General features: G+C 57.4%; 1 protein-coding gene across 5 annotated transcripts in view; it reads left to right on the top strand.

The window, feature by feature from the left end:
- CD82 (CD82 molecule) overlaps positions 1 to 10,756 on the top strand; it is a 52,291-nt gene extending 41,535 nt beyond the window's left edge. For all 5 annotated transcript variants that reach the window (XM_045194009.3, XM_045194008.3, XM_024558689.3 and 2 more), the window contains 4 exons: positions 5,378 to 5,479; positions 7,988 to 8,194; positions 8,489 to 8,572; positions 9,832 to 10,756. In XM_045194009.3, coding sequence (XP_045049944.1) covers positions 5,378 to 5,479; positions 7,988 to 8,194; positions 8,489 to 8,572; positions 9,832 to 9,909 — 471 coding nt within the window. In that variant the 3' untranslated portion in view covers positions 9,910 to 10,756. The remainder of the gene's footprint in view (positions 1 to 5,377; positions 5,480 to 7,987; positions 8,195 to 8,488; positions 8,573 to 9,831) is intronic.
- Positions 10,757 to 12,146: the final 1,390 nt, after the last annotated feature.

The following is a 12,146-nucleotide window of genomic DNA, read 5'->3' as shown; positions in this document are numbered from 1 at the left end:
AACCCCAAAAAACATTTATAACTCATTTGGTGGCAAAATGGACCCGAACAGAAGTGAGGCTATTTGTGCCCTTGTGTCCTGCATTCAGGCATCCCCCGGGAATGCAAGTGGGAGAGACTCGGGGCTGTGACACAGGCCCTGATCCCTTTGTAAAACTGGGACATTTCTCGGTGCCGGAGCACGTGGGCCCCCGGGCGCTCCTGGCGCCATGGCGAGGGTGAAGGGCACCGACCCCTGGGAAGGGCACCGTGTGGTGCTGGCCCGGAGCAGGTGTTTGCTGGCATCTGTGCAAGGGTTGTTGTTATTGTCACCGACATTAACCTCGTTGGTGCCTAGCGAGGGCCCAGTACGTGGCAGCTGCTCCCGCTGTTGTCGGTATCAATACCAGTGTTAGCAAGGGCCGTGGGAACCAGGAAGTGTGAGGCTGAGATCCCCTGGCTGCTTCCTCACCTGTTTATCCAGCTTTCGTTAGGTGGGCAAAGGGCTGACCTGGGACTCAGGGGCCCCGTGTTCTAGGGTGGGCTCTGCCACTGATTGGTGTGTGCTCCTGGACAAGTTACCCAGCCTGTCTGAGCCTCAGGTGACCTTGTGGGCCGTTCTGAGTTCTGCCAGGCTGGGATTCTGACTTGCTCTCTGCAGGCAGTGGAGGGTAGGAGGGGCCAGTAGGAAGGAAGTGGACTGACCGTGCTTCCTATAATGTGCTGGGCCCGGGGCTTGCTGCACTTCTGCAGTCCACTCTGCTGCCCCCTCGCCCCCCCCAACAACCTGCACAGGTGGGGCTGCTGCGGCTCCGAGGGGTTACGTTAGGGGCTCAGCAGAAGGGGCTAAGAGCTTGCAGGGAAGTGGGCTTGTGTGGCCTGCGTGGGAGCTGGGGGTCGTGGGTGATGACAGTGTCTGTGTGCCCTGCAGAGAGGGGATCAGGGCAGCTGTGACTCCCTCCTCCCTCCTCCCTCCCTCTCCCACCTGAGAAACCCAAAATAGGCACTGCGCAGGCGTCCTAAGGTGCAGGTAGTAAAACAGGTTCCTTGAGGACAATGCAGGTCTGTGAGGTGTCCGCCCACCAGATTTCCTGAGGCCCCGGCTCCCAGGCAGCTGGAGTCAGGACAGGGAGAGGTGGCTTTTCTCTTCCCTTTTGGGAAGACAGAAGGCTGCGCCCAGCCTGTCCTTCCAGAAAGGGATCATGGGAAAAAATGGGACTTGTGAGCACCTGCTGGGGGCCAGGACAGCCCCACCCTCAGGAGCTTACCAGGGGTCTGGGGGGTGGGGGTGTTGGGGGGAGGACATAACATGGCCTTCTGCTGAGCTCTGGGGTGTCTGGTTGTCTGGGTTACAGCGGACTTTCAGGAAGGACTCAGGTGGTTACTGAGAGTAAGCCTGCCGCCCCTCCACATTCGCCATTGCTCAGTGTCCTCGTTTCCTATCGGGATGCCAGGGGAGGCCTCAGAGCGTTGGCAGCATGGCTGTGGGAACCCCGGGGAGAGGGCAGGAAGACATGGCCCACTCCATTTCATCTGGGGCGCCTCGTTCTAAGGGGGCTCCACACGTTAGAGCAAAGAGGATGGAGACAGGTCTGGACACCATCTCAGCAGGCAGCCGAAGGGGCCTAGAAACTTCCCCGGGAAAGGAGAGCGTAAAGGGAGACACGGTCGGGTCTCAGACACCCGAGCCATCTCTGTCCTGGGAGACAGAGACTTGGCCGGCGCTGTCTGGTCCCAGTGGGACTTGGGGTGGGGCGGTGAGGGCTCACACTAATGGCGGACATCATCAGGGCGCCACTGAAAACGAAGTGCTGGTGCCAACAGCCCCACCCTGTAGTGGGCTGGTTTGTGAAGTACTGAGCTCCCCCTCAAAGGGAGCATTTAAGCAGAGCCTGGAAAAATAGGATTCTTATATTTAACCTCTCTGTGAAAAGTCACACTTCAAGGTGAAATACAAGCGCAGATTGGCAGGGAAAGGCAGGGGGCAGTTGTCCTGGGGGACGGTGGGGTCTCCCGGCAGGTGGACACAGTGAGCAGCGTGTTGAGGTTAAGGTCGCGGGGTCCTGGGGCCGCACATGTCAGTTTACAGTCATCTCTGCTGCCTGCTAGCTGTGTGATCCTGGGAAGTTGTTCTGACTCTAGGCGGCCTCCGTTTTCTCCTCTGGGAAATGGGAGGATGGTGTTGGGCAGGCCCAGGGCTGGCTTCTAGGCATGTGGCCTAAGTGTAGGGGTCCCACACTTACAAGGGTCCTGTGCTTGGCGTGATGCTCTGCTGCTGCTGTTTTGAAATTCTTCATCATTTTTGAATAAGGGCCCCGCGCTTTCACCTCGCCCTGGGCTGTAAACTGTGCAGTTCGTCCCCAGCAGGGCCCTTGACTGCCTGCGGCAGCGATCCTGGGGCCCGAGGTGGCCACCAGCAGCTCAGGCCCTCCTCCCATCAGATTAGCGGAAAGAGAGAGCCCAGGACCCACGCGTGTGACCCCGGGACATGTACTCACCCCTAAACCCCTCACTGTTCCGAGGATGTGAAAGGCATTCAAGTGGCAGCGGGGGTCTTTGCCTGCCCGTGGCCACGAGGAAGGGAGACAGGGGCAGGAGTCCCAGCCCCATGGGTGGGTTGGGGGTGCTGACCCCTAAGGAAAGGAACTGTTATTTCAAGAAGAAGGGAGAACAGGTGCAGGTTGGTCAGAAACCACAGAGACAGCCCCTGCAGGGATGAAGCGAGATGGTGAGCATTGTCTCGATCCCTGCTCCTCCTCGTCTCAGAGACAGCCTGGTTGTCAGGGTGACGTCCGAGTGAGCATTGGGATCCCAAGACATCAGCTCCAAGCTGAACCAGCCCCTGCAGCCATGGTCCCTGGGCTCAGCTGTGGCCCTCAGACACATTCGGGGCTGGAGGATGAGCTGGCGTTCCCATGGAAACCACCCGGTCTCAGTGGAAAGCACAGTTTCCACCCCCTGCTCATTTCAGGAGGGCCTGAAACAGGGAAGCGGGGCTGCTGTGACAACCACACTGGGGTGTAAATAGAACCTTGTTGTGGGGGGAGAAGGCCGGTGAGGAGGATGTGGGAAGGGTGGTTTTCCAAGCAAATATTTCTGGGGAACCCCCTTCTTTTCTTGCCTCAAAAATCATCGGGGCAGAGGTGGGGACGGTCAGGACACAAAGCCAAGATCTTCAGGCAGGCAGCCCCCGCCATGTGACATGGGCAAACCACTTGGCTTCTCTGGGCCCCTCTTAAAAGTGCTCTGACCTACTTGGAGGTGTAGCCATGTGGTTAAAATGCCAGTAGAGATGAATGGGTAAAAAAGGGTTTTAGAATCAGATGGGCCTGAGTCCAAACCTCAGCTTTTCTACTTTTTGGCTGTGTGACCATGAGCAAGTTAATAAACCTCTCTGAGCCTCCCTTTCTTCATCTCTAAAGTGAGGGAGTGAGGTCAGTGCCTAGGCCACAGGTCTGCTCTGAGGACTAAAGTGAGATAACTTTAAAATACTTGGCACAGCACTGTGCAGAACAAGCACTTGATACATGTTAGCCACTCCTATTGCTGTGATTAGTTACTGACAGGAAAGCTTTGTAAATTGTAGAGAGCTCTGGTAAGTAAACAAAAACAACATGCAAAGAGTTTTATCAAGAGGAAAGGGCAGAGGGAGGTCCTGGGGGCTGGTTTCCCCAGGTTCGTGATGGGAGGGCCCGGAGCCGGGCCTCAGGTCCATCTGGAGGAAGTGGTTGCTCTGAACCCAGCACTCGGGCCTGCCTGTGGGGAGCTGGCGGAAGTCCCACACGCAGGCTCTGAACCAGGCTCTGAAAGCCCCTGCCTGGAAGCACCTGTCCGCTCTCCCTAATCCCCTTTTCTCAGGAACTGAGGGACAGGTGTGCTGCCCCTCTCAGGCCCCTCGCTGTGGGTTCCACGACCATCGGTGCATGCGTGTGTGCGGAGAAGAGCCTGGGGCAAGGTCCACGGGAGAGGCCAGGTGGGGCCAGGCTGGGGCTGGCTCTGGGTCCCCCCCGCCCCCCCCCCCCCCCGGGGGCCGGAGGCCGCGTCCTCAGCTCTCCAGGCTAGTTTCGCTTGGCCTCCCTTTGCAAGCTGACTAGTTCCTGAAAACCTGCTGCTGCAAGTTCCCCTGCTCAGGGCCCTGGGGAACGGCCTGTAAAGCTGAGTCCTTGTGATCCCCACACCCCTCATCCACCTTATTTGTAAATTTGTAAATCGGAGTTTTCTCTGTGGGGCTAGTGAAACGCAGGGGTGTGTCTGTCTTCCTGGGGCGGGCCCCTGAAAGCCTGAGCACAGTGGCCAGCAGCCCCGTCAGGGTGTGGATCCTATGGGGCCCAGGGGCAGGCGTGAGGGTTAACCTGGAGGCTGCGTGCGGACTGCCGGGAGCATGGTGAATGGTGGTGGTGATGCACCTTCCTGGTCGTGGACACTGCCCGCCGGCCCAGTCCTGGACACAAATGAGCATGCGATGACCATCCCGCGAAGAGAGCACATGCCCTGGCCGGTGTGGCTCCGTTGGTTGGAGCATCATCCCATAAACCAAAAGGTTGCAGGTTCAATTCCTGGGCAGAGCACATAGCTAGTCCTTGGTCAGGGCATGTGGGAGAGGTAACCAATCAACGTCTCTCTCACACGATGATTCTCTCCCTCTCTCTCCCTCCCTTCCCCTCTCTCTGAAGTCAATAAATATGTCCTGAGGTGAAGGGGGGAAAAAGAAAGAAAAGAATGCAGGATACCCTTTGTAGGATAAGGAGGGCCTGGGAGCGCTTGGTGAGGGGACAGGAGGGGGCAGGGGATAGGGAAGGGATGGTACTCTGAAGGGTGGTCCAGGGAGGCCTTTCTGAGGAGGTGACATTTGAGGGCCCTGAAGGAAGTAAAGGAGTGAGTTATGTTGATATTTGGGGAAGAGCTTCCAGGCAGAAGAAACAGAAGTGCAAAGGCCCTGAGGCAGGAGTGAGCCTAGCACAAGGACAGCAAGGAGACCTGTGTAACAGAAGCAGAGCAAGCAAGAACAGAAGAAGCGAGATCTGGGAAGAGTGCTGTGAGCCAGCGAGAGGGTGTTGGCATTTTTCCTGAGAGCGCAGGAAGCCACTGGAGCGCAGGAAGCCACTGGAAGGTTTTCAACCACGGCATGGAAGGGTTCACATTTGAAGGGTCATGCGGCTGCCGGGTGCCAGACAGACTGCGGGCCAGCAGTGGTTGGCCCTGGCGGCACTGGGCTCTGCATGGTGACTGGTAGGCAGTGTCAGGAGAGCAGCTGGGGTGGGCAATGAAATGCTCTCACACTGCGAGCATGTCCCCAGGCCGGGGCGTTAGGGTGGGGAGAGGCATTTTGAGTAGATGTGACCACGGGTGGGGCATGGGTTTGAAGAATCTGACCTTGACCCTTGCTCTCCTCTCTGCAGGTGAAGCAGGAGATGGGCAGCATCGTGACCAAGCTCATCCAGGACTACAGGGATGGCGAGGAGGACAGGCTGCAGCAGGGCTGGGACTACGTGCAGGCTCAGGTAGGGGGGTGGGGGCTGAGCAGCGTGAGATCTGGGCCTGTCTGCATCCGTGTGTCGGGGTCCGGCCCTCCATGTGCCTGTACGCGCCTGACAGGGTGTCTTAGCGAGCTTGTGTGTGAATGTGTACCTGAGAGGCACGGGGAGCCCTGAGGCGTCCCCCAATCCTGACACCTCAGCCACCACCACAGCTGCTTCTCGGGCCCTGGGGCTTTGAGGCTGTCCCCTGGCTCGCACTGCTTCCACCAGTGGCTGGGGGCTGGGGGGTTGCAGCTCTCAGCCCTCTCGTCTCAAGTCAGATGGGCGAGTGTTGGCAGCTCTGCCCTGGAGGTTAAGAAACTGGGTGCCAGGTCTGAGTGGAGACTACCTCTTGGGAGGAGCCCATGGAAACCTCCTGGGGGGAAAGGAATGTTCTATTCAAACCCGATCCAGGCACTGGTTCTGCCGGGATGGATGTACAGATTCAGCAAGCTGATCTGTGCTCTTTAGCATGTGTGTGTCCCACCTCAGTTAGAGTGGGGGAGCCAGAGACCGCCGACTGGCTGGCAGAGCGGACAGCCGAACGACAGGCAGGCTGCCATACTGACTGAATGACTGGGAGGACGAATGACTGGCAGAGTAACTGGATGACCGACTGGCTGAATGAATGAATGACTGCCTGCGGGATTCCCAGCCCGCACTGGTGGTGTCCAATCGCCACACACACAAATCGGCATCAGTGGTCCGGTCCCGGCTGCCCCCTCGTTCGTGGCCCCAGGTGCCATGCGCCCTTGGCCTGGACCTGCCTCCTCTGGGCTGCAGCCTCCTCCAATGCGGACACTGGGTACGAGTCACTTAGGACCTGCTGGCACTGACTGGCAGCAGGAGAGTTTGGAGACTGAAGGGGGACTTTGTCAAGGAGACACAGGCACATCTGTTTTCTGGGCCGGGAGAAGGGGAGGGTGATGTTTTCTGGTGTATGTGCCTCGCAGATTTTTCAGTGAGGACCAGGTGAGGCCAGGCGGGAGGGCCTGTGCCGGCCAGAGGGCTCGGCACTCATGGGAAGGTGTTCTCATCTCACCTTTAGTTTGGCCCACAGTTGCTGAGACACTTTGCTATGATTCGAGGGAGTCGATGCCCCAGAATGAGCAAGTGCCACCTTTCAAGGAGCCTGGGGGGATAAGCGGGTCCCTTGGGAGATGAACATCCCACCATGGGAGGTAGTTGGCTGGTTGGGAGGATTCCTGCAGCTGGCAAGGCCTCTAGGTGATTCTGATGTCCGTCAGATGCTGCTTGGGATGGTGGTTAAGAAAGCAGACTGTAGCCCTGGCTGGTGTGGCTCTGCCGTGCCAATCTCTCTGCCAGAGGGGAGGCAGCCAGGCAACTGCTACATAAAAAATGTGGCCTGAACCGGGAGCCTGAGAACGCCGAGCATGCTTGGCACGCCCCCTGCTGGCCACTGGGCAGCTTGTCCTGGACTCTTCACCAAGATGGATAGGAAGCAGGTGGGGAACTGAGCACGTGCTGGGCACCATGGCACGCAGCTTATTTAATCCTCCCAGGGATCCTGGCGTCGTGGTCATTGCCATCCCATTCTCCAGGTGAGGAAATGAGCTCAGAGAAAGGCAGCGGCTTGCCCACACACAGGGCAGGGCTAGGGTTTGAAAGGAGCCTTGCCCCCACTCTGCCTAGCCAGGCCGTTTCCAGCCCAGACCCAGCCCTTGAGATCCCAATCCTGTTGGGAACTCCATCCCAGATGTGATCCAAAGCCTCTGAGGGTCCCCTTCCTGAGCCCCACAGAGGCCCCCTTTAGCACACAGAGCCCAGAAGGGCTTTCTCCCCCTCTAGAATGAGAGCATTTCCTCCTCTACAAAGGCAGAAGGAACCATGTCTCCTTTTTCACTTGCGTAGCCAGTAAGCTCAGGGTCAAATCGCAGGCGCAGCACACTCCTAGCCCCCGGAAGTGGAACCAGCCTTTCCTGAGCGATTACTGCGCTCTCCAGACCCGCGCTGGGTGTTCCACCTGCCTCATCCGTCTGGTCCTTGTAACAGCCCTGGGAGATAGGAACCTTGTTACCCCATTTTGCAGATAAGGAAACTGAGGTCAGTACTTTGACCAAAGCTGAGCAGCTGGTAGGTGGTAGAGCTGAGATTCGAACCCAATATCCTGACTCCAGACCCCACACTCTTAACCAAAGGTTAGCTGCCCTCTTATTTGTCCCCCACACCTGTGTTCTGCCTTTCAACTTGAGTTTCCCTTCTGTTCTGCTTTATATTTTTGCTGGTCCTGATTTTTCCTTCCAACTGTTCAGTAGTTTGTGGTATGTATTTCCTGAAAGCCCCTTTAAGCCCTTTGTGGCTCACAGAAGCCACAGTGAGACCTAAACTCAGATCCTGGCAGTGTGGCTGGGACCAGGGAGGCCTGCAAGTGGCAGATCTGAGCCTCTTTCTGGGGAGGCCCCACCTCTGCCAGGAAGGGCAGCCTGCCTGCGTGGGCCCGGGGCCTGAGCAGCCTGTCCCTTCTTGGCGCAGGGCAAGTGCTGTGGCTGGGCCAGCCCCTACAACTGGACAGAAAACGCTGAGCTCATGAATCGCACCACCATCACCTACCCCTGCTCCTGCAAGGTCAAGGATGAAGACAACAGCAGCCACCTCGTGAGGAAGGGCTTCTGCGAGCATCCCAGCAGCAACGTGACCCAGAGTGGCAACGATCCCGACTACTGGCCTGTGTATAAGGAGGTATGTAGAGGGCTGTGGGGCCAGGGGCTGGGCTCGGGGACCCCCGAGGGTTCAGGTGCCCTGGCCACCTGGGCTCCCGCTCCATCCATCCTTCCTTTCTTCACCTGGTCTTCCTACTTTTGATCTACTTGTTCCCTAGCCATTTGGACCTCCGTTACATATTCATTAATTTATCTACTGATGAAACACACAGAGCCCTCTGGGCTGGGCGTGGCGCCTCCTGGTGGTTCGGCATGGGGGGGCAGAAAGAGGTGGCAGGACGTGGGCTGACATGGCTGTGTTCTCCCCTTGCAGGGCTGCATGCAGAAGGTGCAGGAGTGGCTGCAGGACAACCTGGGCATCATCTTGGGCGTGTGTGTGGGCATCGCTGTCATTGAGGTCTGGGTCCCCTCCCCACGGCCCTCTCGGTGCTCTGTCCTCCCAGACTGTCCCTGCTCTGTGGGTGTCCTGGCGGAGGCGGAGGCCCATCAGCTTATAGAGGCCCTGTTATTACCGAATGGAACCCATGGTGGGGTGCCCAGATACTGTCATCAAAACTAGTCCCCTGCCCCGGGGCCCTTCTGTCACTGTGGGTTCTTTGCCCGCCGCCCTTAGGAATTGTGGCTCTCAAGGTGAGAGTTTGGTAAAAAGGAGAGGAACTTTTTATTCAATCGTTATACAGGTTTAGGGTAATGGCAGAATGCCACTGTTAAAATCCCAAAGTCCCTTAAAACACTCACAAACACACACAGCCCTTATTTCCCCCCTTTGCCCAGTCAGGCCAGTCTCAGAACATGCCCATCAGAAGTACTGTCCTCCAGAAGGAAAAGAGCAGCAGTCCGCAGCTCACTCCTCCCGGTTCCTCTCAGTCATCCGCGCACGGCTGGGCAGGTCTCCCATGGCCCCCGCACCATCAGCTGTGTCGCCGCTGCAATCTCCAGTTCTTAATCCAGAACCACGTGGCACCCCCCTATAGCCCACCAGCGAGAGTCCTTTCATCCCTTTCCTTCCCTCGTGGTCTCGAATTGTTCCCCGTCCCTTCTGGCGGCCTGCCTTTAGTTTAAATCCCCGCCTGAAACCTCCTCTGCAGCCCCATTTCCTACTCCTCCCACAATCCACTACACCTGCCAGCACTCCCGCATTTCCCGCCTTTCCCAGCTGCCACAGCAAGTCCTGCAGGTGTGGCCCCGGGGCGTGGAGCGAACCATCTCCAAGCGCTCACACAGGCGCTGTAACCAGGGGGAGCTGCCTCCCAGTTACATCATGGGTCCAAATTGTGCCTGCTTTCTGGCTCTATTCTGGCTGGAAGACTAGTCTGCTGTTATCGATATACAAAATAACCATTTTTGCATATCAGGTACGAAGCTGGCCAGCAAAACTCTCAATGGCCCTGCTCCATGGGTCCCTTCCCCCAGCCAGGCCTGTTATCCTATATTCTGGAGCACCCAAGTTCTGGACCCTGTTACACTGTGGCAAGGCTGGCCTGAGTGTGGGCCCTCTCTGGCCCCCCACCGCCTGAATCACAGGCGGGTAGTGAGGCTGTGGCTGAGGCCCCTCTTAGTCCCTGTGTGCTGAGCTGGACAGCAGAGTGCGGCTCTGGGGCTTCGGGGGGCCTGGGCAGCCCTGCGCCCTCTGACTCTCACCCTCTCCCTCAACAGCTCCTGGGGATGCTCCTGTCCGTCTGCTTGTGCCGGCACATCCATTCTGAAGACTACAGCAAGGTCCCCAAGTACTGAGACAGCTGTGTCCCCACCTCCCTACCTGTCTCCCAACTTCAGGGCTCCTGGGAGTCTCCCTGGCTCCCTCCTCCAGGCCTGCCTTCCAACTCACTGCCAAGGCCCCTTGCCCATCCTGTGCTCGCTGGAAATGAGGGGCCTTCTGGGGCCTGGACCCTGCTCCCTACCTTTCTGCCTCTAGCCTTGAGCCCGGCTATTATGTGGCTCCTCCGCTCACTGCCCACCAGGGTTTTCTGAGCAGCTCAAAGAAAACACCCCCTGTAGCATTTCTGCACAGGGGGGCTGGGTCTCTACCTGCCTTTGGGGATGTATATATTGTATGGGGGAAAGTGTATTAAAAATGGGGGGGGTGTAGATAAGCATCCTGGGCTGTCAGGGGACTGCCCACTGCGTGGGTCAACTTTTTTTCCACTATGATGCTTAGACCTTTGGCTTTCACATTTTCAATGAAAGGTTGTGGGAGGGGGTGGGCGTTACCTGATGTTAGGGGCAGCACCCCTTCCCCAGGCCTGGCCCTGCCCCACCCAGGCAGCTCAGATCTGCCTGGGCCATGTCCTGGGAACAAGACTCGGATGAGCTCGGCAGAACGGGGTCTGGCCCGACCCTGGGCTGCTTAGGGAATCGGGTGCATCCTCGGGGTGTGGCACAGAGCTGGCCCTGCATTCGCCAGCCCCTCAGCTGTTCAGGGAAGCGGGAAGGATGCTTTCCCTTGTCCTCTGCCTCCCGGGGAGTGGGTGGGTGAGGCTGCGCTTTGTAGGGGAGTGGGAAGGGGCTGTTCCGTGCATAGTTCTCTAAAGCGTATTCAAGATTTGAAGACTGACTATTAAAGAGGATTTGTAACAACCTAGCCTGACTTGGGGATGCTGCTTCTCAAGCTGCAGGAGGACCAGAGGGGAGAGAGAGGGCGAGTGGAATGGCTGGGTCTGTGGGGAAGAGTGGTGGGCACTTCACAGCTGTTCCTCAGGGCACGGACTCTCTCTCGGCATCTCTGGCCCCCTTTCCAGCCTGGTGCCTAAGGAGTGTGTGACACCCCATTCTGGTCTGCCTGCTTGGCTGCTGACGTGGCTGGGGTTTGATTTGTATATTCAAACAAGTATAGATTGTGCCTCCAGGTTCCTGCCTGCGAGCCCCGGGTACAGGTACACAATGAAGCCTCGGGGTAAGACTGGATTCTTTCTAGAGCATCTGTTTTCAACAAAGGAAGGAATCACTTTCATATTAAAGAAATGTGATGGAGTAGGGTGTGCAGAAGTCAGGGACTTCAAAGATGCAGTGCGAGACTTTAAAGGAAGCTCTTACGGGTCACAGAGGGTGAGCCCCAGCACACCCCATGCACAGCCTCGGGAAGCCCAGAGGAAGTGCTCTGCCTTTGCAGCTGCTTTATGAGTGGAAGGTGGGGGAGAAGCCTGACCTAAGGAGGCACTTTTCCTCCCTCCCCTCAGTGTCCTCTTCTCTGACTTCTTGAGGCCCTGGAGGAGGAGGAAGGGGTGGGGGCGTAGGGACTTGCCTCCCTACAGCAGGACGTGGAGGGCTCTGGAAGGGGAGTGTTCCAGAAGAATCCACCAGGTGGCGCTGCAGCCTCAGCCTAGGAGCCCAGAGCGGTTCTGGTTTCTCTCCGGCCTCGCCAGCCCCAGGCTCTTGGTCTCATTCCAGTGGGAACACTGGTGAAAGAGGCAGATTCCAGGGCTCGGGAATTCTGATGCAGCAGTTTGAGCTGGGGACAAGGAATCTACGTTGGTAGCCGCCCTCTGAGGTGATTACTAAATCTCATTACTTTAGATTCTCAGTCCTCCCTGATTAGATGTAGCCACAGATGTACCCCAAAGAGATATGGGGGTGGGGGCAGCCTTGTCCTCAGCAAGGATGTAGAGGGCACACCTCAGTGACAGCCTGGATCTTGATCTGACTCTTGATTAATTTCTCACCAGAAGCTTTCTGTGGCTGAAAGCCAGGGCCAACTCACTTTCGGGCCTGTGGGAGGCGCCAGGCACAGCACTGGGGGCTGAAGGAGCCTTGGGCTCCGTGGTGTCCGTGGAGGTGCTCTGCCACTGTGAGGGACCCTCCCTGGAGCACTTATCATGCAAAGAGGGCTGAGGGCTCCCAGTGAAGCCCATCAGCTTATTTTATTCTTAACCCGCCTCATTTCACAAAGGAAGGACCTATCATAAAATATACGACGTAGCAGAGAAAATATAAATTTTATGAAGAAGTGTGGACTTGGATGAAACAAACACATA

The sequence above is a fragment of the Desmodus rotundus genome, chromosome 5 (genome assembly GCF_022682495.2).
Source record: "Desmodus rotundus isolate HL8 chromosome 5, HLdesRot8A.1, whole genome shotgun sequence".
NCBI classification, from domain to species: domain Eukaryota; kingdom Metazoa; phylum Chordata; class Mammalia; order Chiroptera; family Phyllostomidae; genus Desmodus; species Desmodus rotundus.
Note: the sequence above shows the minus strand (reverse complement) of the source record. Positions and strands in the feature narration are given on the sequence as shown.